Below are 25,135 nucleotides of genomic sequence, written 5' to 3'. Positions count from 1 at the left end.
GCAGCGAGCGATTCCGCGAGCCGTGCATCGTTAAGCAGCGGAGATTCCCTGCCGGTGACATCGGCCGTTGATGGCACACGCAAGAGAGCAAGGGGCCCTTACCTACAGCCGTACATCCCCTAATTGTACTCTTGATAAATGCATTGAAGACGCGTATGACACGTGAGAATCCATCATAGGTGATTTGCTGCAGTGTGCACCCAGTAAATGTGCAGCGTCGGTCCAACGTTGGCCCAACGTTGGAAATGTTTATTGGGTGCATTCCATTTGCAAATGGAGATAACAAAATGATGCGATTGAGAGAGCGAAAATGAGAATACAAAAAAATGTGACAAAAATATATTGCGTAGAATCGAAACGTGACCCGAACATCATACCGAATGTATTCATCAATAATTGCATGCCTCGTGTTCTTAGGCACACTACTACCACACTACCACAACGTTGGATCAAAGTTGACACAACGTTGGCATGGTTACCGGGCTATTATATACTCTTTCTTTTTTAGGCCACGGCATTGTTCTATGTATGTTTAAACTTTTTTCCTACCGTACGTAGCCAACCATGCTAATCGTGTTGAGTTTGTGTATGTTATCTATACGTGGGGAGGTTACTGTGGACTGAGGGCTAACCATAGGACAGCCAAACGAGAGTTGTTACTCACCGCGCCGACGTGAACCAAGTGCTTGATAGAAACAAAACTGGTGCAACTTAATACCACATTGTGGATATTTCCATAGAATCTCGTAAAATGTATATTTGTAGAAAGCGCCCTCACTCGAGGCCCTTGATGACACAGTTTACAAAACGGCGACACAAAATGGTGTGATGGAGTCGGCAAGGGGGTTGCTTCAAGGTTTGGAGGAATGAGTGACAGCGATAGACGGGGTAATTGGGGATCACGAAAGGGCGATAGGGGAGCGACGGTAAGGGGTGGATGAGCGAGTGGAGGGACGAGGAAGGGAATGTGCGGTGGAGAAGAGGTGAGTGAGGCTTGACAAGAGGAACGGAAGGTGGTTATGGAGGCGAGGACTGCTTAACGTACGGGAGGAAGTTAAATCCATTGGAAGGGTGGTGCAAGGAGGGATAACTGAAAACGGGATTGGGCACAGGGTGGAGTGACAGAGAGAGAGAGACAGAGAGAAGACTGAGAACGACGAGGAAGAGAGGGCACATGGAAGGAGACGAGAGCGGCGAGATAAGGTGGGGCAAGGCCATGAAGAGATAGATGTATTGTGGACTGATTGAATGCCAAATCACTCCATTCGCATTGCGAATTATAACACAATGAAAATTTTAATCTAAAGTACAGTGTATTCTCTTATAACGCCACGTATTTTCATTACACGAATTGGATATAACGCAATGTATATTAGGGAACACATTTTATATAACGCGGATGCAAAATTATTGAGTGAACAAAACTACGATTGAGTGAACAAAACTATGTCGAGCGAGTAGGGATAAGCGGTTGTGCGGTTGCCTCGGCATAGCATCACACGAGGCATTGGGATGCTGCTGGATGCTTCTAGATGCTACCCACGCGCCTCAGGCTTTGTTCAGCCTGCGTACGCATCTCACGTGTTATCGCGGACTGTGCTTTACCCTACTTTTATTTTGTTATAACGCGATTTTTCCATAACGCCGTGTTTTTCAGGAACACAACTGCCACTTTATAGAACATACTGTATGTACGCTGAACTTCTTTCGCACTGTACGTAGCCAACCGTAGCATGACATAGTGAACCTGTAACAATAAGAGGCTTATATATGCCATGAGAGTTATTTGAGGTTATAATGTTTACTGAGAAATATAAATTACACTTATATTACACTTCGATTAGATTATACTTAGAAATATATATTACACTTAGATTACATTTAGATTAGATTACACATTGATTAGATTACACTTAGATTACACTTAGATTCGATTACACTTAGATTCGATTACACTTAGATGACACGTAGATTACACTTAGATTGTCCGTCACTGACCAATCGGAACTCTCCCGAAGAATCGCGCTCTCTGATTGGCCAGAGAAGCGGTTGCCGTGGCAACGCTAAATTAAATGTGGCCGAGTTCTTTAGTTGGGTGCTTGTGCTGATATACAGGTGTTTAATTAGACACTGAATTTATCTTAATTAAGCTAACCTCATCAATGCTACTTCTATCATCTAGCGTGCGTCTATAATATGCATCTAAACTGGCCCGTTTTTGTTTAATTCATAGGCCGAAAAGAAGCCTTTTATTTTGTCTCAAGGCTCTACATGGCCCCCTGGGCCGGGCTACCCAGGGGCCCAGGGAGGGAGGCCGGGGCTGGGCCTCGCGGTGCTGTGTCTATGATCACAGTAGCTCGCTCATATGCAAGTTTGTTGCAAAACAAACGGACAATGTCCCCCTTCACGTGACCGTCTCTCCACAACATAAAAAGCCTTTTTTTAAACACATCCCATCAGCTTTTACGACCCTCTGGGAGTGCAATAATAGTAGCAGCATTTGATTCAGGGAAAGCAGGACTGGGCCGATTTTGACATGCAATGTCTCATCAGCAGGTTCGCTTGGATCAATAACTGAATCAATCTTTACGAGATGGGGGTCTCAATTTGACGCAGCATATAATACAAATCACAAATAAGCGAATGATGAAAGTTTGTTTATGATGATATGCATCTTGTTTAAGTACAGCATGTGTCAGTCCTTTGCTAGATGAAGGCATCTTCATGCCATCTGTAAAAAGAGCATTATAGATCATCGCATTCCTCCAGTATAAATACGATTCTGAAACATGTTGATTCTGTCATGGGGATTGTTTGTCAGTCCGGATTGACGAATGACACGGGGGAGAGCACAGTATTGGTTCAGATATCGCCACTGATGTTACCCGTGGTCAGAAATGTAACCGCACAGTGCGTTAACCACCGTACCACCACTTAGGATCATAAGCCAAATTACTCGGGAAAGCCTCGCCGAGTCTCCAGGCTTTTTTCAGCAGCAGAAGTCCCGCTACATTGGTAAAAAAAAATTGGCAGATCTAAATAACGACGTGAGAGAAAGTTGGAGCTCCAAGGGAGAAAATCGAGGGGATAACACCCAGCAATGGCATCTGGTCACCTCACAAACTCAATGCCTATTCTGTTCTTGCGATACAGTAGTATGTGCAGGAGTTAAATGCCAATGTCAAGGTTTGCTAGCAATGAGAGGGCTTCAGGGGAGTTCGAGTAATGTGTGGATATCCCTCCTCCTTTGAAGGAGCGTAGACTTCAATGGTATACTATATGGTCAATAGCTTGGGTTGCATGGCTGCAGTCACACTGCGGCCTGTCTTTAATTTTCCATTCGTGAACAGAGATGTGCGCACTTGCCGGTTGATGTCCTGATGCGGTTGATGGTTAGACCAGTGGTCAAAGCCAGAGGGTGCAATGTTTGGGTCTCGAATTAGCCCCCATGCCTATAACACTTGGCAAGCACTGGTGATAAACCATTTAAACACCAGACTCAAACCAGCTTAGCTTCCGATATCCAATTAAATTGCAACGTGAAATTTTCAAAATGTAACTTTAGCTGACGAACCCTGAAGGTGATGTGTGCAAGCCCGTGCCCCCGAGTGTGTGGTTCTTTATAACCTGCATGTAACGTTTATGTGACCCTGGCAGCCACTGGAGGCCACAACATTGACGATGTGAAAAACAACGTTGAATCAAATCGTGAGGTGGAATTTCAGTAACTCGTAGAATCGCTGGGAGAAGGGTATGGTTTTTACACGTCTCATATACAGGACTGTACTTGTAACGTACAGCATTGTACTTATAGATTAGCAGTAGAAGGGCGGGGGTGAATGGGCAGGAGCGGGCTAACTGGCTGAGCATTACTCTGTCCATAGGCCCTCGAGTAATGAATAATTCAAGTGATATTCCAAGTCTGAAAACTGGCGGGATATTGTCCATGGTTGAGTGTGTTAATTTTCTCCATGGTTGTAAGTATGTTTAGTCTCGGTGTTTATGGATAGTTGTGTGTGTATTTGTATGTACATATGAGTTTTGATGTTAAGGTCATAAACAGTGATTTGTGATAATGGACCGCTAAGTCAGTTTGCATCTCCACACTTCGAGCAAACCGTCTGAGTAGAGGTTGCTATATGACCCCTCATTTTCAGCTGTTGGGTACTGAAGATGGTGAGAATGAATGAGGAAAATGCCCGGTAGCCACTTTTATAAGTAGGACCGCACAGATTGTAGCAACCAGTGGAGCATTTCAAGTGGACGTTCAAGATCTCGTGACATCTATCGCAAGAGTAGGCCATTGTGTGCCATTGTCATAGTCCAAATTAGAAGGTCATCCACAAATTAATAAATTTGGATTATGCTTTGCAAGAATCGGCCTCTATTGGAAGATCGCATCGCTTGAGCCATCATTGTTGGCTCCGGTTCTGGCTGCCTTCTCTCTTGTCTGCGGTTCCCCGCACCTCTGTGTTCAAAAACTGCACGGGTTACAAACAGTACAGCTTTGTGAGATGCAATTTGCATGAATGTCGCTACCATAAAATAACACTTTACATTAAGAAATGGACGCTTCTGCACAGGTGCCATATAATCTGTCAGTCTGCTACAAGAGGTATGGGAAATTTCAATAGGACTTACGCCTCTGCTTTATTGACCTGGCTAAGGCCTGTGATACCATAACGAGGACTGGGCTCTGGGTTACTCATACGTTCAGGATCCATGACCCTCTGCTCACGATCATTAAGGACCTTCGTGACGGTGGTCAGGCCCACGTAAAGCTGCGTGACCGGGAGTCAGCCATTCCCTGTTGACCTTGGGATGCGACAGGGATATTCTCTGACCTCAAAATTATTTACCATCTTTTTTGACCGCGTAGTTTGAGGAGACTTCTATGGCTTTCAACAGTGATATTTTCAACCCGGGCGGTCGTGGTGCACGCCTGTAGTCCAGTACTGTGGAGGCAGGGGTTGGTGGATCGCACAAATGTTCCTAGCCTTCCTTCCCATGGGTGTCGAGGTGCCATACCCTTGCTCGCCAGGAGGAGGAGGAGGGAGTAGAGCAAGTGGACTTATTGCTATCTATTTCCATTTGTGCGGGGATAGTGTAGTCCCCTCACGTGTTATTTTTCCATGTGCTTCGGTTTCCTCCCACATGTATGAACATTAATTAGCAGAAAATATTTAAATATACAAAAAATGCAGGATCTTCGTGAAAAAAGTCCTACAATTTACTGTGGCTTTCCTGGATAAATAAGCAACAAGGATGACTGATTAACCCTGTCATCTGTGCACTTGTGAATGGTAGACCCCTTTATCAGAACACCTGTGCTTGCTTGAAAAACTCAGACAGCCTGTCTCAGTTCCATACTGGGTTCTTACCATGCTCGATAGTGTGTACAGCTCAGATTCTTGAAAAATGTAAATATGGTTCCCCTTAGTTAACTTCTTCAGCAGACGAGGAAGCATTAGCTGGGTCATATATCCTGAATATTCAATTACTGCATGTCTATGCAGTTTATGTTTGGATGCAATTATGTGTGTGCTGTGTGCCTGTGTTTATGTATGCTGCCAGCACCACCGTGGAAACACCAAACTAAGCTCGTTAGGTGAGGTCTTACCCTCAGCCCCACCAAAACTAAGCACCTGCCTGGGTATTTTGTGCCATCAAACACTCCAGCCCCTCACCACCCCATGGGTGATGGGGCAGTTTCCCGCATCTCTGATTAGCACGGTTGGCTACGTACGGTGCGAAAGAAGTGCAACATTCATACATACAGTTGTGGGAGGAGTTTCTATACCTGGACAGTGTGCAAATTACTAATTCCGGTTTGGTAGAAGAGGTTTCACTTCGAATAAGGCGAGCAGCATTCTCTTTTCATGGGCTGTGTAACGCTGTGTGGAAGCTACCTGGCTTCTCGCCCCATTCGAAGCTTCAGGTCTTCCCGGCCACAGGAATGCCGTCTCTTCTCTATGCTTGCGAAAACTGAATCACTCTCAAGGAACATCTGCACCGGTTTGGAACATTCATGCTCGCTTGTGAGGAGCTCACAGATCCTTGAAAAATTTGAACACATTTCCATCGGTGAGCTCCTGCAGGCAGGATGTTGAACTGAGTGGACTTGCCAATTACTGTTACCAGCTGTGTCGAGATAGACCGCTATGGAGGAGGATCATGAGGGACTCTCCTGGGCAGTTGGAGGCAATCACCCTCCAGCAACAACGGAGGGCAGAGTAGCGATGGTTGCAAGAACGAGTGGTACGCCGGGCAGCTTCAACGCAGCACGTTGGCACAGTAGGGAGCACAGGTGGTGCATCTGTGAGTCATTTCAGTCAGTCAACCCATGGCACCTGGGTCTGTCCCATGACTTGCTCTCAGTCAGCCTTCGATACTGCATGTGGCATCAAGGCACAGCAGTGCCGTGGTGTCGTCACCGCCAGTTAGCGGCGAACGGCGGTTGTTGTACGTATGCTGACCGTGTGGATGTGTGCACTGTGCAAATATGCGTTTGACCGTGCGTGTGTGTCAACTGTGTGAATATGTGTGCATGTGTATCTGTACTAACCATGCATGTCTATGTGTGGATGGTGTGTGTTTGCTGCCCATGGGCGTTACATGTTGTACATGTCCCTTCGCCGTATCGAAGTCGAAAAACACAGACGATACCACAGTGGCTGCTCCTCTGCACGGCGGTATCGCGGTCCCTTTGGTAGTTTTCCTGCCCTATAGATTAAGAACGTTTAGCTACCACGACATCATGATCGTGGCAATCTCTCAAATTGAGTACGAGAGGCTGTGAAAGAGCACATTTAGTCCAAACGTTGGAATGAATATCCTTGATATAATTTGCTTGATGTACGCATACGTCTTCTTTTTTAAAGTATATTTTTAACCTATATAATTGATTGAATGCTTGTGTGTCATTATATTACAGATCTTCCACATTGCTCAAGCTAGCTTCCTCATCAATGTGTTTGGATTAGCATTCATCCTGGACGTTCATCTAAACCAGTGAGTATTCACAGCTTTGCTTTATCCAGCAGTCTACTATTCCTAGGAAAAAGTGACCCCCTATTTAACATGTTATACACACACACTGCATTTTATTACCATTCACATCTAATTTTAGCTGTTTGATCCTAAAACCAACTCGGTACCTGCTCATGATGGAGAACGATTGGAAGATCGCACAGATCACAGTGATAACTCAAATGCTTGTATTTGTTTATTCTCTCTACAGTCAACATATTGCGATACAAAATTTGCATTGGTCAGCCCTGAGCCAGTGATGGAAATTCTGCATTGCTATAGGGGTCAGTTTCTCTACAGAGCATGCAGCCGCTGGGTGCCACGGTGGCAAGATGTTAACTACCTTGCCTGGTATACAGGAGTTCATGGGTTCAGTCCCGACCCTGACGCCTGTATTTTTGGAATTTGCATGTTCTCCCCGTGGTGGCGTGGATTTTTCTCCGGGTTCTCTGGTTTTTCCCTCAACATTTTGAATCAAAATGCGTTTAGAGTATTTGGCTGCTATACATTTCCACGCAATAAGCCACTTCATTGACATATTATTTGTGAAAAAGAGCTATATTGCTCCGTGAGCCCTACCTGGTAAAATAAAAAAATAGATTCGTTTAGTTTTAGCTGTTAGGACAACCACTGCTTACTGCTTGTTTAACTCTTGGGACCCGTATTACGTTACTCTGTTCAGGCCCAGACTGGCCCTGGCAAATGCCCAGTGGATCGGTTCACTCCGAGGGCCGGTAAGTCGTTAGGTGTGGGGAAATAGAAAATGTGATCCAAAAAAAAAAATTTTTTTCATTTAAATATTTCATTACCTCTAATGTGTACGCTTCATTGCCTATTTACACTTTCAATTAACATTAACTACCCATATTCAGCAGCCACCAAGATACTTCCTCAGCGGTCCATTTGTTTTTTGGACCAGCCCAAAGGTTACCTTAGAGATCGTACAGAAATTTGGGCCCGGTGTATTTACAAAAGCCTGGATCGATTTCTAGTCCCAGTCCGCGACTGGCTTTCCTCATACAATGTCAATGCAGCGGTTCCTTCTTTGTAAACGAGAGCGAATGTAAGTCTATTTGTGATGACGCCTTTGTCTGTGAGAACCTGTATAACTGCAATCAGTTTCTGTTGAATCGAACGTGGCTCCTCATCATCAATAAAAGCCGGCCATAATGATATCCATCACTCATTGATCTTTTCTATTCAATCTTCTTGATAATAGTATGTGTTTGGTCAATGGTAGAGAAACCTTTTCTTAATTCAACTTCTTGTTATGGTTGGTTGACCTCTAAAATGTGCATTAATCAGTTTCCTCGGATCTTAATTAATAATGCATACGCGATGCATTAGTCTGCCCTTGTGCTCTAATACGAGTGTCAACGCAAGCTATCAATAGCGTCTTCTTCAAAGTAAATTGACGATGCCCATGTGTAACGCCATTAAAGTGTTACTCCTATGTGTGTTTATGTAGAGAAGAAGACCATTTGGGAATGATCTTACGGATCTTGTGTGGACTGCACAAAGCATGTTTAACGAATGCTCGTGCAGTCACTTGCTCAAAATCGTGAACAAAAATGAGTACCACGCAATTCCTTTTGACAATCATCTCGTAAAAAGAATTAGTTCAGAAGATAATAGATTTTCACAACATAAATAAAAAACACTGTTAATAATAGCGTTTAATTATGGCTTTAATCTACATGTTAGAACAGTGTTAACTCCGGTCGCAATGACTGCCAATGGATTATCATTTCATGTTAAGCCAGCTGAAATGCATTCTCTCAAGAATGTATGTCAGTAGACGTGAATTATCAGTGACGTGCGTTCATGCATTGCACGCATCTTGTTTGATAATGAAAACCTGAACCATTGTCGGGACACATGAGAATTAAAGTGGTTAATGACAGGTCTATCCCATGTTATTGTTTTGTAGCGATCTGCTTTCGTCAAATTACATGGAAAAACATTTTAACGGTGAAGGAAGATCACTGCTGTCGAAGGTAAGAAACGATGTCATCAATGTTAGTTTATTTTTTTAATTGAGATCGCAATACGTGTTTGCTATTACGCATGTGTCGATTGCCACCTTGGACACCAGATGTTCCATCCCAGGTGATTATTCTAGTGAAATATATATATATATTTTTATGCTTTTAATACACACTTCACAAAGTGATGTCACAGGTGTGGATGGGTTTTTTTTGTTTACGCTTGACCTTTGGAAAACATTTTTTTAAGTTGAGTGACCAACGATACCGGAGCGGACACGAAAGTTTCAACACGGTGGAAACACGATTGTTTCTCAATGGTAGATTATAAAGAAACATTGCCACGAAACTTTTAACATTTAAAAAGAAATTACAATATGTTTAAGCAGTCCTTATAAACCCCCAGAGGCAAACTCACTGTCTCACGGCTTAAAATTAATGCTAACAATTCCATTTTTTTGAAGTGTGAATGTGCAACTTAATGGCAAATAACATCTAATAATACTAATGTCCCTTCTCCAATCTGTATTTTGGACAATATCTTCTTATGTCGCCTTGAATAAGCCTTGGTGGCCATGTATCCCTGCGCCTGAGCCTCTTCAGATTTGTATTTTGTTAGTATCTTCATACAACCTGTCATTGTAGCTCTTCCGTCTTTATACATGGTTTAGATTAATACTGTACATTTTTTTGTTAAGCTCTTAGTTTGTAAGCGCCTGGATGTCTACATCATTTTACATTGCAATGCCTTTTCATTGTTGACAAATGCGAGGAATAGCGGTGTTTGCTATTCACTTATCTTTTTCTAGAATCTGCTTGGAAGTATGTGTGTGTGGTAAAAAATAATGAATGATCTATACAAATCAAGGTTGTGATCCCATTGAAGAATGTGTAATTTTTTTGTCCTCGTATTTCCATTTAGTTTGTATTGGGTTTTTTGTTGTTGTTGCCCTGTCTCGATCGTGCAGTCTCGTTTGCTGTACCAACATCAAGGTTTACATTAGGGGACTCAGTGGGGGGTCACTCATTCCCCAGGGTCTGGAACTGCCCCCAGCCATCCGTGCTTTCGCCTCTCTCTGTATAATAATAATAATTCAACTGTATAATGCGCATACTAAATAGGGAAGGCCACTTTAAAGAGATGCCCACTGTTTCTGTAGAGTCGAGATGTGATCAATTTTAAACGCTACATTAATACAAATTGTATTGTAACGCATTGTAACTAATATATCCCCCAGAGAAGTCAGTTGGTTTGGGTCATGGAATTATGTTTTCTTAATATGACCGACATTAATCAATCAACGGGTTTTGTTTTTTTAAGTTTAATATATGTCGTGCGGTTTCCTCTTCTCTGTTATTCTGCGCGGTGTAAACGCATTGCCCCGTTGTGTGCTGCAGGGTGGAGAGCACTGCTACTACCAGGGGAAGATACGTGGAGTCGTCTTCTCCGTTGTGGCCATCTCCACTTGCCAGGGATTGCAGTACGTGGCAAAACGCCCCTTTTATGCGTGCGTTTATATAACGACTGTAATATAGGGGTTTTTTGTTAGATCGCGTGGATATAAATGTGTCGTTAAACCCACAACCACCCGACACAACCAATTATTAAGGTTTGTCACGTAAACAGAACATGCAAATTCGTTACTCGTACAACACATCGGTGTGTTGAAAAGCAAATCCACAACATTTACAATCTGAGTACGACGTTTTGCCAGTAATGTCAAATAGCTTCAATGGGCGACAGACAGATAACGACTGTACGGGGGTAATTCATTAACACCCCATGCCACGTTTAATATATATATGTAACAACTTAAGGATGTGTCTGGCGCTCCAGAAGCAGAACGTTTGAGCAGCAGACCACGTGTAGTCGTACTTGCTCAAGTCAGCCAGCTTCCACACTCTGGCTACCGGTTCAAGTCGGCGAGAGATAACACGAGTAGAGAGATTCGGCTGTAGGGATGTGAAATCTACTGCGTGGGTTTTCGTGCTTCCTGCTGTACAACTTTCTGACGTGTCCTTATGTTGCACTGCGCATTGTTCGGCACGACGTTTGGAGGTTTCGTTCCACGTAATGGGGGCCTCTTCGGCAACCGATTAAACTGAACCGATTCAGCTCCTGAAGAAGCTCCCAGTATGAAGATTGGCATCTGTGTTCAGGTGACAGGAATTGATTATAACTGGGATCTATCTGGTGGTGGTGCGTGGAACTTTGCTTTACAGTTTATTGCACAGTTTTGATAGACCCAGGTTGACTGAGAAACATGTCCAGGTTTGGTATACAGTGAAGAAGGTGGAAACTTTACTTGAGGTGGTGGAGTGGTGAGATAGTCAACTCTAATTCTAGATTTGAAGCTTTCGTGACTGCAAGGATTCATATTTTTAGGTTTTTTAGGTAAAGTCACGTAGGTACAAAATTTAAATTAATAAAAGTAAAATAAAATAAAACAAAATAAAAAATCACGACGTTTCGGAAGCAAAACAAGCCTCCGTCTTCAGGTGGAACCGTCACAGCCACGACAGCTGTATCAAGTAAATGAGAGATCACAAGAAATACCACCCCGTATATATAATGGTTGAGGGGGGAAGGGCCAGGAACGGCACACTTTTTATTAATATGGTAAGGTGAGGCTTAAGACTAAGAATATACTGCGTAACAAAGGACTGAGCCTTTGTTATGGAGAGGTGCGATTTGTAACTAACACCTAGCATACATAACAAAAGTGTGAAAAAAGAAAGCAAGTAAAAACTAAAACTGGTAAAACAACAAACTGGCTGTCTATCATTAACCTGTAATAGTTGTCTGTCAAATAATACGGTCCAAATAAGTGTAGTTACATCTTTTTTGCATGGTTAATCACATCTTTCCAATGATTACTCAGTTTGTAACCCTCATCACGGTTGAAATTATGTCTGTGTTTGTATATTTGTATGGCTTCGTGTACAAACCTTTGATGGTAGCCAGGAGGTTTGCAAAGCACCTTGGTCTCGGAAAAGACAATTTCATGAGAGCCCACAGAGTTGTAGCAGTGATCGGCAACAGCCAAAGAATCAGTTCTGCCGTGTTTCAGATCTGACTTGTGCTCGCGGACACGATCAGAAACATGACGTTTCGTTTCTCCAATGTAGCAATCACCACAACTGCAACTCAGTTTGTAGACTCCAGGATACTGTAAGTCAGGAACGACATCCTTCACAGATGGAATCAGATCACGGATTTTATGCATTGTACTGAATCGGACTTGGATCTTATGTTTGTTTAGAATTTTGGAGATCTTTTTGGTCACGCCTGCTATGTATGGTAACGTGATAGTTTTGGTTGGAGTTTCATGTGGCTGTTTCTGTATGGTGGGAGAAACAGCTTGGCGTATGGTGCGGTCAGAGTATCCGTTCATCCTGAGGGCCCGATGTACATGTCTTAATTCACCGGCCAGGTGGTGTTTGTCAGAAATGCCATGGGCTCTGTGGTATAGCGTTTTGATGAGAGAATTCTTTAGAGATGGGTGGTGGTGGGAATCCGGTTTCAAGTAGGAATCTGTGTGGGTGGCTTTCCTGTACACAGAATGTCCCAAGGATCCGTCAGTTCTCCTCTCACACAGAATATCCAAGAATGGTAGTTTACCATCTTTCTCCACTTCCATGGTGAATCTGATGGATGGGTGTCTGGAATTGATGTGGTCCAAGAAGTGGTTCAATGCTGGGAGGCCATGTGGCCAGATGACGAAAGTGTCATCCACATACCTCTTCCACAGGGAAGGACGCAGGGTGGATGTCTGGATGGCGTCTGATTCAAACTTTTCCATGAACATGTTGGCTATCACTGGTGACAAGGGGGAGCCCATAGGGGTACCCTCATTCTGTTTGTAGAAGGTACCATTCCAGGTAAAATAGGTGTTGGTGAGGCAATCCCTAACCAGCGCAGGTACATCAGTATTCAATCCATGTTGGACTAAGTCCTCAATTAATGTTAGGGTGTCCGGTACTGGGACTTTGGTAAACAGATTATACTACATCAATACTGACGAGGATGTCATCAGGAGATAGTACCATGTCCTTAACCATAGAGACTAATTGGGTTGCTTTGAGTACTGCCGAAGAGGTCTTGCCTGTGAAGGGAAGCAGAGTATCTGATAGAAACCGGGCTAGTTTGTAAGTAGGGGAGTTTATCATCGACACGATGGGTCGTAGCGGGGTGCCTTCTTTATGGATCTTGGGAAGACCATAGAGTCTGGGAGGTCTTGCCGCCGATGGTTTTAGAGAGGGACGTTTGCTTGGTTCGATTAGGGAACTCGAACTCGTGATGATGCTGTTGGTTTTTGTCGTTAGGCTTTTAGTGGGATCGTTTTTAATTTTGGAGTAACTCCCATCATTAAGTAGGTCCAGGATTTTGTTGTTGTATGAATCTTTATCCATGATGACCGTGGCATTGCCCTTGTCTGCCGAGAGGATGACTACATCATCTCTCTTTTTTAGGTCCGCGAGTTCAGAGCCTTCGTTTTTGCTGATGTTACTAGTGGGTTTCTTAGCATTCTTAAGAATAGTAGCTATTTCAGCTCTTGCTACATCCGCATGGATGTGTCCTATGCCTCTGAGGGCTACATCAATCTGAGAAATCACATCCTCTACTGGTATATATTTAGGGGTGACGGCGAAATTTAGTCCTTTGGCCAGTACCGTTTTTAGATTGTCAGAAATTGGGATGTTATTCTGATTAATCACGGTCTTGTTAACATCCAGCTTTGTAATGTGTGGCTCTGGTTTCTTTTTAGATAGGAGGTTGAATTTAGAAATCAGGTTAACTTTGCATTTGGCTGACATTGAGTCAGCAGAAGCAGAAGTCATGTTATCACCGTGGTTCCAATCGGAAGGTGACATTTTTTGTGTTAACATTAAATGTGTGTGTTTGTAAGAGAGTCTAAAAACTCTAACAGATAGGTGGAATTCCTCCCCGTAGAGGGCATTAATTCTAGATTTGAAGCTTACAAACTGAGTAATCATTGGGAAGATGTGATTAACCATGCAAAAAAGATGTAACTACACTCATTTGGACCATCTTATTTGACAGACAACTATTACAGGTTATTGATAGACAGCCAGTTTGTTGTTTTACCAGTTTTAGTTTTTACTTGCTTTCTTTTTTCACACTTTTGTTATGTATGCTCGGTGTTAGTTACAAACCGCACCTCTCCATAACAAAGGCTCAGTCCTTTGTTATGCAGTCTATTCTTAGTCTCAAGCCTCACCTTACCATATTAATAAAAAGTGTGCCGTTCCTGGCCCTTTCCCCCTTAACCATTATATATACGGGGTGGTATTTCTTGTGATCTCTCATTTACTTGATACAACTGTCGTGGCTGTGACGGTTCTACCTGAAGACGGAGGCTTGTGTTGCTTCCGAAACGTCGTGATTTTTTATTTTGTTTTATTTTATTTTACTTTTATTAATTTAATTTTTTTGCCTACGTGACTTTACCGAAAAAACCTAAGAATATAGTCAACTCTAGATTTAAAAAAAGGTCGCGAGTCTTTAAGTCAAAGTCTGGTGTCGACTTGGCCCATTTTCTTTCGGTGGGCCGATAACACGAGCGGCACGAGCTTGTTGCGAGTCAGTGGTCTTCGTAAAGAAGAGGACGTTGAGATGGGTTGAAGCACGAGAGCAGGATGGAGGTGGGAAACCAAGGAGGAAGTAAAATAGGCACCCAGAGGCTTACAACCAAGGTGGCGATCAGAGTGAGAGCTGAGCCTGGAAGACAGGTGTGGGTTATGCAACAAATGCAGGGTCTCACGGAATTAAAGGCGAGTTATAGCAGTCTCAGTGGCCTTGACTATGCTGCGGTCTTGACCTTGTGAAGTATACCGTATCCAAATGTGAGTCTGTCTCTATATAAAAACAAAGATCCCTCGTCTAGCCTTAGAAAAATATTGGGGCAAGTGTTGTTAGCGAGCACCTATGAAGGTCGGGACACGAGGGGGTGGGTGGCCAGCACCACGGCCCCAGTGGCAATGTTTTTACACACCGCACCAGATATTCATTTTAGGCTGAGTCGACCTAGGGGAGGCCCAGGACCCGTTCAGATGATCGCCACTGATGTTGGCCGAGAACGGGAATCAAACTCGGTTCACCGCTAACCGCTACTGCCGCTCCCCATATATGTCACTACGATATGTACACACACGCGCTCGCGAGCGGGAAGCCCTTTGAGATTGAACGGTAATAAATTATTTCGAGGGCTTGCGGTTATTTCGTCAACCCCCCCACTCCCTTCACAGCCCCTCCCAGATGGTACATGGCCTGTCCGTTGTAAGATTTTGAATGGGGCTTTCTTCACATGCCTATCCGTTGTATGATTTTAAATGGGGCTTGCTTCACACGCTGAGCTATCTTTAAATGATTGAGTGAAAACGCGGCACCAGGACCAACTTATTTATGTTATTCACGCTTCTTAACCCAGGAAAGCCTCAATGATGTTGCTCAGGAGGGTCCTACGAAATGATCGCTATAGGGGGCGATGTTGCTGCTTTGTATAATAATTTGCAGAGGTAATTTTTCAGCAATCGGATTTTTGGCCAATACAATACCTGTTACATTGTGGCTAGGAGATGTTAATCATCTCGCCTGGTATGCGGGAGGTCGTGGGTTCAATCCCAACGGTGACGTTCGCATGTTCTGCCCGTGGTCGTGTGGATTTTTCTCCGGGCACTCCCGTTTTTCCCTCCACATTTAGATTTGACTGCGATACATTTCCACGCGATAAGCCACTTCGTTGAGCTATATTTTGTGATAGCCAGGTCGCTTCCGAAAAATAGCTACATAGCTCAATGGGCCTTACCTGGTAAAATAAAATTTGTTAAGTAATTTTCAGTTGTAGTTTGTAGCTGCTGGGCAATGTGCAGAATTGTGGCCTCTCGCACATTGCCCAAGCCTCTGCGAGTGCAGAGGGCATCGGAGAGCTGCAGCAGTGTGGACTTGCTTCCCCTAATGTGCATGGCTGAGCGTGTATGTGAGCACACGCTGCCGTGCACGTGTGTCACAAAGATCGCAGCGTGATTGGTCGACACGGGCCCTCCGTAGGTGGGGATTGGGCCCCATGGGGGGTTGGCAGTCGATTGATTTCGCTTCAGAGTACAAATAGGAGATAGAGGGCAAGGTGTCAGTCGTAAACAAAGTTTCATTTATTTGTCATATATCAACAATTTACTTGGGAAGCCACTGACAATGGAAATTATAATGGCTGCACTGTGCCTTGCTGATAATAGGGTTTGCAGATGAGGGGGTGATGCTTGGAAGAGTTCTAGAGTATTCGTTTTTTTTCAAACCTATAAAAATAGATTAAAATATGTAAATTTAGACAAGTAATATATACAACCACCGTAAATCTTTGCTGTACAGAAATGTCCGTAACTGTACAATGACTTTTGGAAGGCACATTGAGCACTGAAGCCGATTGAAACCGTTTTTTGTTGGGTGATTGCAAGCGAGTTTAATTTTGCCACAAAACCTCTCCCACCCACGGGGAGCGCCTTCATTGGGACGGTGGCGTGCCCATCCGGATAACGGAAGAGTCGGAAAATACAGCGCCAGCTTTGCCGATCGAATAGGCGTCCCAGCCTTCTAAACGTTTAATTTTGCAAAGCCATCACACACGGCATCCGGGCGTGCTGAGTATACGAGTCCCTGATTGTGCCACCAGAATACGCCTGGTGTCTTGGGCAGTCATTCGTGGTGCGCACTCACATTTGGCGGTTGCTCGATCTTCCATTTCACACCTTTATTAATTTTGGATTTCGCCTCGATATTGGATTTGGTCCTCATATATAATGATATAATTAACTTACATCGTTATGGGATGCTATTAGCATGAATAACGCTATATACAGTACACGTAAAATTAAAATATGATTTGCATGTGCTTATGAAGGAATAAAGTACTATATGTGGAGCTGGCCAATGTAAACATTTAAAATACAATTGTAGCCTGTTTTGTTTTGTTCAAATGCCATACAAAAGTAGAAGCATTCTAAATAAACTAAACTATTTTATTTACCAGGTTAAGCCCACTGAGCTATTATCTTTTTCAGAAGTGACCTGGCCACAAATTATAGCTCAACGAAGTCGTTTATCATGTGGACATTTTTGCAGCCAAATACTCTAAACGCATGTTTCTACATGTGGAGGGAGGATCTGAAGAAAAATCCACGCAACCACAGGAAGAACATGCAAACTCCAACTATACAGTCGTCAGGGTCGGGATCAAACCCACGACCTCCTGCATACCAGGCGAGGAAGATAACATCTCGCTGGCCATAGGAAGCCCACTATTAATCACCAGTGGGGGTGTAGTGCCAAATATAATAAAGTCATATATCACTTCATATGTTCATATAGCTTCGGTTTACCAGACTTATTATCCCCCCCCCCTTTACAAACAAACGGACAAGCAGCAGACAGTTGGACAGAGATAACAGATTCACTCATCCAACCTGAGCTGGAGAGTGATAACAAAGAAACAATCAAATATTCACGTCGTTTTCACAAACTTTAATAATACGAAGCATTTTTTGTTTTTCAATATTACTTTCAACCAATTTATAGATGTAACCATGTGTTATAATGAGGCCTGGCAGTAATTACAACGGCCTTTCCGTGAAAACAGTTTGTTCAAAGTGAATTTCACATGCGTCATTGCAACAACAAGGCGTGAGCGGTAGTCAAAGTTGCAATTACCCACAACTCTATAGGTACAGTAATCCCTCGTTTTACACGGCAGATGTATTCCTGAAAATGTCCGCGTTAAGAGGAAACCGCGTGCAGCGAGGAATTGCCGTCACCGAATCACATCTGCACTATATAATCAGCCTGCCGTCATCCCATGGCAGGACAAAGAACTGAGATGAGCTTCCCCATAAAAATCTTCGTTTCCCTAATCGTGGTCCACACCTGGCTGGGGCAGCGAGTCCAATCCCTCCCCCACCCCTTCGCACAGTCCTGCCGTGTCGAATTCGAGTTGCTGCTCGGGAAGTTTCTGTTCCCTTCCAATGCCGATTGGCGTATCGCGTTGTGTCACAATTACAACAAAGGACTGAGACGAGACTACGCCACTGCCTACTGAATCATTCCGCGCATTTGCCCAGATTCCCACAACCGCTCAGACGCGTAGCTGGAAACAGTAGTTTGTTGTCGATCGCTCAGAAGGGCGCGCTCCACATTATAATGGTTACGCTCTGCACTATAATGGACGCGCTCCGCGTTATAACAGGCGCGTTGTCGCTCTGTGCAAAGAAGAAGTGTGCCATTGCGAAAACGAGTTGTACGAAAATGTGTTAAGCGAGGACTTACCGTACATCATTTATTACAAAAATTGCGGACTTTCGTCGATAACACTGCCGTACAAAGGAACAAATATATAATAGGTGACATTTCGGGTAATGGCTCTTATTGGCCAGTAGTGGCTACGCAGGTGGCCTGTATTTGAGTACTGTGGAGGCAGCAACGAGGGTTGGCGAATCGCACACAGACGTTGTGAAACTCCCTTAACATCCTGGGCGTCGCGGTGCCATACGGCCTTCTCACCGGGAGAAGGCCGTTCAGCAAGTGGACCAGACGCCATTCTGTTTCCATCTGTAAGGGGATAGCGTGTTGCCCCATTGCACGTGTGGATTTTATCCCCGGTGTTCCGGTTTTTTTTATCACACATATGAACACTAATTAGTTTGAAACCATCTGAAAATAAAAACCCAATGCGGTGCCCACCTGACAAAGAGTCCGTTGGCTCAGTGTGCCTCTCTTGGATAAATAATAATACAGTGGAACCTCGGTATACGACCGCTTTGAAATACGTCGAATTTGGTATACGTCGTGTTTTTTTCGAGAAAAATGATTTGGGATACGACGTCTTGCTTGGGATACGACGCGTTTGCTAGAACTTGTATGGGTCGGGATGAGTTACCGCGTACAGTACCCGCGTATGCCCTGTTCACGACTGAAACAAAGCGAGAGGGGTGGGGGACGTGGGGGAGAGGGGCGGGGGGCGTCGTGGGCTGCCCCCATGGAGGGTGAAGCCCCGGGTCGAGGCACGCGCGACGTGTGGGGTTGAGGCACGCCACGTGACCAGCGCAGCTGGCAGCAGCGCGGTCACGTGGCTTCTGTATGCATTTTTGTAATTAGTGTCTAAATTATTTTATACAACCCCATTAATGTATAATATGCCATATAAAATTTCCTTTCACTGTATTTCTTATGGGAAAATTCGTTTGGTATACGTCATTTTCGGTATAAGTCCTACCTTCTGGAACGAATTAACGACGTACACCGAGGTTCCACTGTAAATAAGTAAATTCTTCACAGCATATAGAGGGGCTCTCTATGTCTTTGCTGTGCGAGAGTGAACTATTTCCAAAGATATCACCTATTAATTATGTACGTTTCCTTTTAAGGCCACAGTGCTGTTGACAAATGTGTGGAGGTTATTTGTGCTTGTGCACCACTGCCGATGCGGTGTCACCAAATATTCATTTGTTACGATCAACAATGTGTTGTTGTTGCAGTACCTTGAAACATTCTCAGGAATATATTCTTGTAAAACAAAACAGCAAAGTGTAAAGCTATAGATGTGCACGACCATATTTCTAATCAATGCTGTTGTTTTCCATTTTGCAGTGGAATGTTTGGTGATGGGAACTTTACTTACCTGATACTTCCTTTGAGAAAGAGCAGTAAACAGGTAAGATTAATCCATGATAGAGGTTTTCTTGGATTAGATCACGTACAACTAGTAAGGGTTGTCAGGTAAACAGAACATGCCAATTCGTCACGAGTACAGCACCCCTGTGTGTTGGAGAGCCAAGCCACAACATTTACAATCTGAGTACGACGTTTCGCCAGTAATTACAACTAGCTTCATCAGGCGACAGCCAGATATGTGGAGAAGTCTACCTGTTTCGTTCCTTATATAGAGGTAAGATGAATATGATGTTATAGTTCGAAGATCTGCACAGCATATATTAAACGAGGTGGTTGATCTTTTGGGCCTGATTCAAATAGAGTTAGTTTTCACACTTTATGCAGAATTACAGAAGTTCTGCAAAAGTGATTCTGCTAGATTTTGCCATGAGGGATCAATTGAGCCTCATTCCCCAAAATATCCTGTCGCCAATTGGTAGCCGGAGCAGTGCCATGGGAAATTGGGGCCACGTGTGTGTGTGTTAGAGAGAGATACTAGGTGTCGCGGTAGTGTAGCGGTTAGCACACTGCGCTATGAACCCGGAAACCCGAGTTCCGATTCCCGCTCATGGCCAACACCAGTGACGATTAATTGAACCGGTCCTGGGCCTCCCCTAGGTCGACTCTGTTTCAAATGAGCACCTGGTGTGGTGTGTAAACATTGTCACTAGGGAGACAAAGGCGATCGGGGGGTTCATTGTATATGTGGGTGTTTATGAGCGCAAGAATGTCATTGACGCGCTATTTGGACAATGCGTGACGTTTGCTGTGCATACTAAGATTGTTCCATGTTAACAATGGCATACCGATTACAGTTGATGTTATTTTACCAAGAAGAGTGTAGTGATTTAAATTTCCATTTTGTTATCCATGCCGTATGTACAATGGGTGTCCATAATCTGTGTTCAGTGGAGCGGTGCTGCAATAGGTGGATGGGTGCATTATGAACCCGGCGATCCGAGTCTCAATCCCGGCCATGGCTAACATCAGTGTCAAGTGATTTTTAAACCAGTCCTGGTCCCTCCCTCCTTTTAAACAAACCGCACTGACCAGCACGGTGAAGTATGGTTAAACAACCCCAGTTATGGAAGAGGCCTTCATCCAGCAGTGACTTAACAAAGGGCTGTAAATGTATTTTTATATATTTATATAGCTTTACAAGGACGGACTGCGACGTGTCAGACACTATTATGAATAATTAAGTAACTCGATGATTCACGTTTGATGTGTGCAGGACAAGGAGCACCCACATGCCGTCTACAGAAACACGGGACTGGGCCCCGCGGTCAGGCCATTTGCTTACGGTCAGAAACGAAAAAAACATCTCCCCGCTTATTTTGGCATCTCACGCCGCATGCAGACACGCACGCGCATCTCTTCAGTGCGTGCGCGTTGTACCTCCCTTTGCAATGGAGCGGTGGCGCAGTGATTATCACGCTGCGCGATTAACCCGGCGACCTGGGTTTGATTCTCCGGTGACGACAAACGTCTGTAGCAAGTGACGTCTGAACCGATCCTGCATGACCCTCCTTTACCAGCCCACGCTGTACAGCGTGGTGAAGTATAGTCAGAGCAACCTCCACGATCGACAGGGCGTGGGGGGAGTCCTTCATCCAGCAGTGGATTGACAAATGGCTGTAAATTGTGATTATGTTATTCATCTCCTTTGTAAATTGATAAGAAGAGTGATCAACACTGCTTGTTATTCACAATTGAACCCAGATGGGAATACTGTGGCGAGGGTTATGTTTAGAGGTGGGCTTGACAATGGAAATACCGTTTGTTGTATTTTTTTTGCTGTTTTGTGTTTGACCAGGTAAGGCCCACTGCACTATATAGCCCTTTTTCAGAAGTGATCTGACCACAATTGATAGCTCAACGAAGCGGCTCATCGCGTGGGAATGTATAGTAACCAAATGCTAATACATACATGTTTCTAAATGTGAAGGGAAAAACCGGAGGAATCAGACAAAAATCCATGCGACCATACAAACTTCAAATATATATCGAACCCACGACCTCCTGTATGCCGGGTCATTACCCGAAATGTCACCTATCATATATTTGATCTCGCCGGCGTGGCGCTCAACTCGTGTCGTGCGATTCGTGGCATGGCTCTCCGCAAGTTTACTGCCCAGTGCATCCAAGGGACGAGGTCACCAGGCTGTAGCTCTCCATTGCAATGGCTACTGGGCGAGATGAACTGGGCATCTGGCACAACAATGACACTTTTGGCCGTGATTACATTCATCAAGGGATGCAACGTTGGTATGGCTCTGCCTACTTGGTTGAACTGAATTAATAAATATAAATAGCCATGAGCTAGAATAAGACTAGCTTTTACCTTTGCTTGCAATAAAACAGGAAGTGTTAAGATGTTCAAACACCAAATAGAAACCTTTTTGAAAAGCATCAAGTCGACATTAACCACACGTACTTGTGGCAAAACATAGAAAGAAACATGCTCACGTAGGTAAAAAAAATCAAAATTAATAAAAGTAAAATAAAAATCACGACGTTTCGGAGGCAACACAAGCTTCCGTCTTCAGATTTTTTACCTACGTGACTTTACCGAAAAAACCTAAGAATATGAATACTTGCAGTCACGAAAGCTTCAAATCTAGAAGGAATTAAGAAACTGCTGTTTATAGCGTCGGTAAGTGTATGTGTCCATTTTGTGATTTTAATGGCGTCTCACGAGTCACCCACAGTAGCTGTGGTTCGGTGTTTTATTGATACAAATATCTTTGCATACAGAACGCACATCGCTCAAACAAGATCCTGACGTGAAGAGTGATGTACTGCGTACAATTTCTATCAAAAGGATAAAGAGGATGGTATGTATGCATTTCCATATGGAAGTTAGACAATTATATCATCGCTTAATATTACATAAACTCTTAACTTGCACAATTTTCTGAGTTTTTGTCTCCTTGTGTGTGCATAAGGACACTAAATTACTTATTAACCCCGTTTGGGGCACATGAATACTATGGAATCACTCCACTGTAGATTTCATTGATTCAAACCACCGTCGCTTCAATACATTTGTAATAATCCTTCTTGAGACGGCTTCGGAATCAGTCCTTTTTATTTCCACTTCCACAAATACACTTTACTCACACACTCTCCGTTGCTGGCAGACAACGGAGAGAGGGCAGACTTCACACCAAGTCCCCACCGCGCACGTGGCACCCAGAGCCCCCGTACGCGCGTGACCCTGCTCTTGTCGTTCCCAAGTCTGCTCTCGATCATTCCCTCTCTCTCTCTCTTAATCCCTTCGTCACGTGGTACCCCCCAGCCAATCCTCCATGGACAGCCTTGACCGTTCTCGATGGTTCCCTGTCAATCCCGGGACCACGCCTCTGATCCGGCTCCCCATTAGCTGGGGCCCCGAATGGCCAGGCCAATCACCCCTGCTGACATTCCATGATCACGCCGGGGCCATGCTCCTTGTCTCAACCCTTATTGGCTACAAAGCAGGACCGGCAAGCCAATCCCCACGTGAACCCTCTATGGCTGTTATTACACATTCACTCCACTGGAGATGCAATGGATTCATACCACTGTAGGTCAAATATATTCTTGGCAATGTTGGTTGTTTAGATTCACACCAGGCCATTGTTTAAATATTAATTTACCGTTATACATACATTACAGCAATATATATTCAAACCGCCGATCAGGATGTAGTCCAAGTTGATCAATTTAAATTATGATTCATGATAATAGGGTTTTCCCATTTTTTCAGGCAACAAAACAGGTATTAAGATGTTAAAACACCAAACTGAAACCTTTTACAAGGAATCATGTCTGTATTAACCACAATGCTTGTGGTCAGAATGCAAACAAAAAACATACTCTATTAATATATGCATTGTCCTTGAAACTGATTGGTCCACACCAGAGACAGCTTCTTTTGAGCCTCGTTTTAGACCAGAGGACGCCAAAGCCGACCTCTGGTCTAACACGCCTTCGGAGTCCTCTGGTCTAACACCGTTTGAGACCATCATCAGGCGATTTTTCTCAGAATTGTGGCAAAGAAGTTCAACATACATGAATATCCTCGTGTGCGCCCTCTGTGTCCTGGGCTCTAAATGTGATGTATCCGGATACGAGTGCTGCATATACAAATGTACCATGAGCCATATCAAAATACTCACAATGTCACGACTTCATACCAGAAATGTACTGACATTTGAAAGCTTTCCTTCTTAGATTGACACGAAGAGTGCTTATGATGAAACAAAATATGTGGAGCTGGCCATAGTGAATGACTACTTCATGGTAAGTCAATCACTTCGTGAATGTGAACACGTTTTTGTTGGCGCATAGCGGTCACATTTTCCTCTGTTAACTTTACACAACGTAATTAAAGTGTCTGTTGGACGTGCAGTGCTCAGGAGGACAAACTGTCCCTGCAGATTCCACACGCTAAGACGTCCATTATTATTAATATCATCCTCAAATACCTCTGTTTGCTTTCATCTTTCGAGCCCTATATTCTGAGGGCAATTACTATTACAGAGGGACACGCAGACACAATTCTGTGAAATCCATCACATGGTTTTTGGAACGTGATCGAGTGCTCATTTTTATTCCATTGTCAATTCCATTTCGTGAAAACATTGAGTTTGATCTGTCGAGTCTCTCCACCCTCTGGAGAGGGGGTACTATGATATGCAACTGCCTCCTAATTTACCAAGAGCTCAGTAACTAGGCTGTGACGTGGCAGATCTGCGCTACCATGCAGGCGAGGCAAGGATGCTAATTGAGTGAGCTTAAACACTTTAGGGTCATGGTTTATGAGAACAACAACAACAGTGTACAATACAAGTTTGATTTTTGTAAGTATCTAAATGCAGAAGAATGTCGAGACGTTGCACCAGAGTGGGGGAAGCACTGGGGGAAGGCGAGAATCGTGGGTGGAGCTGACTCAGCGGCAAGCCAGGGTTGCCACCTGTCCGGGTTGGACGTGGACAGTCCAGGAATTGGCATGTGTTCGGGTGGCAGCAGTTGCTTTGTAGGCTTTCACGAACAATATCGCCCGATGAAGCTGTTTGTAATCACCAGCGAAACGTCGTACTCAAATTACACATTTTGTGGGTAACTAATAGCCCTTACTATTTGGCTGTGTCGGGTAGTGGTTGGTTAACGACACATTTATATGTATGCAATCTAACCCAAAAATCTGTATTATGAATAGCGGTATTTTGTTGGAGTTTATTTTGATAGCCCGAGGCTGAGTCTGAGCTGATTGAGATGCACGTCTGGTTTTAGTTTCGTGGAAAAGTTGGCGACGTTACGGCGGGTGAGGTCATGGACTTGGGAGACAGCTAGCCGTGCTAAGGGGTGACCTGGGGTTGGGGTAGGCCATGGGGCCGACGCGGCCCAGATTAGG

The 25,135-nt window shown here is 44.0% G+C and overlaps 1 protein-coding gene across 3 annotated transcripts in view; it reads left to right on the top strand.

Annotated features, from left to right (window-relative positions):
• Nucleotides 1-25,135, top strand: part of LOC144938124 (disintegrin and metalloproteinase domain-containing protein 11-like) — a 95,079-nt gene that overhangs the window by 6,408 nt on the left and 63,536 nt on the right. For all 3 annotated transcript variants that reach the window (XM_078865831.1, XM_078865832.1, XM_078865833.1), the window contains exons 3-9: nucleotides 6,935-7,011; nucleotides 8,960-9,026; nucleotides 10,413-10,495; nucleotides 19,672-19,735; nucleotides 20,969-21,038; nucleotides 22,492-22,571; nucleotides 23,953-24,021. In XM_078865831.1, the coding sequence (XP_078721957.1) occupies nucleotides 6,935-7,011; nucleotides 8,960-9,026; nucleotides 10,413-10,495; nucleotides 19,672-19,735; nucleotides 20,969-21,038; nucleotides 22,492-22,571; nucleotides 23,953-24,021 (510 nt within the window). The remainder of the gene's footprint in view (nucleotides 1-6,934; nucleotides 7,012-8,959; nucleotides 9,027-10,412; nucleotides 10,496-19,671; nucleotides 19,736-20,968; nucleotides 21,039-22,491; nucleotides 22,572-23,952; nucleotides 24,022-25,135) is intronic.

The sequence above is a fragment of the Lampetra fluviatilis genome, chromosome 21 (genome assembly GCF_964198595.1).
Source record: "Lampetra fluviatilis chromosome 21, kcLamFluv1.1, whole genome shotgun sequence".
Taxonomy (NCBI): domain Eukaryota; kingdom Metazoa; phylum Chordata; class Hyperoartia; order Petromyzontiformes; family Petromyzontidae; genus Lampetra; species Lampetra fluviatilis.
The sequence above is the reverse complement of the archived record's forward strand: the minus strand, read 5'-3'. Positions and strand labels throughout refer to the sequence as shown.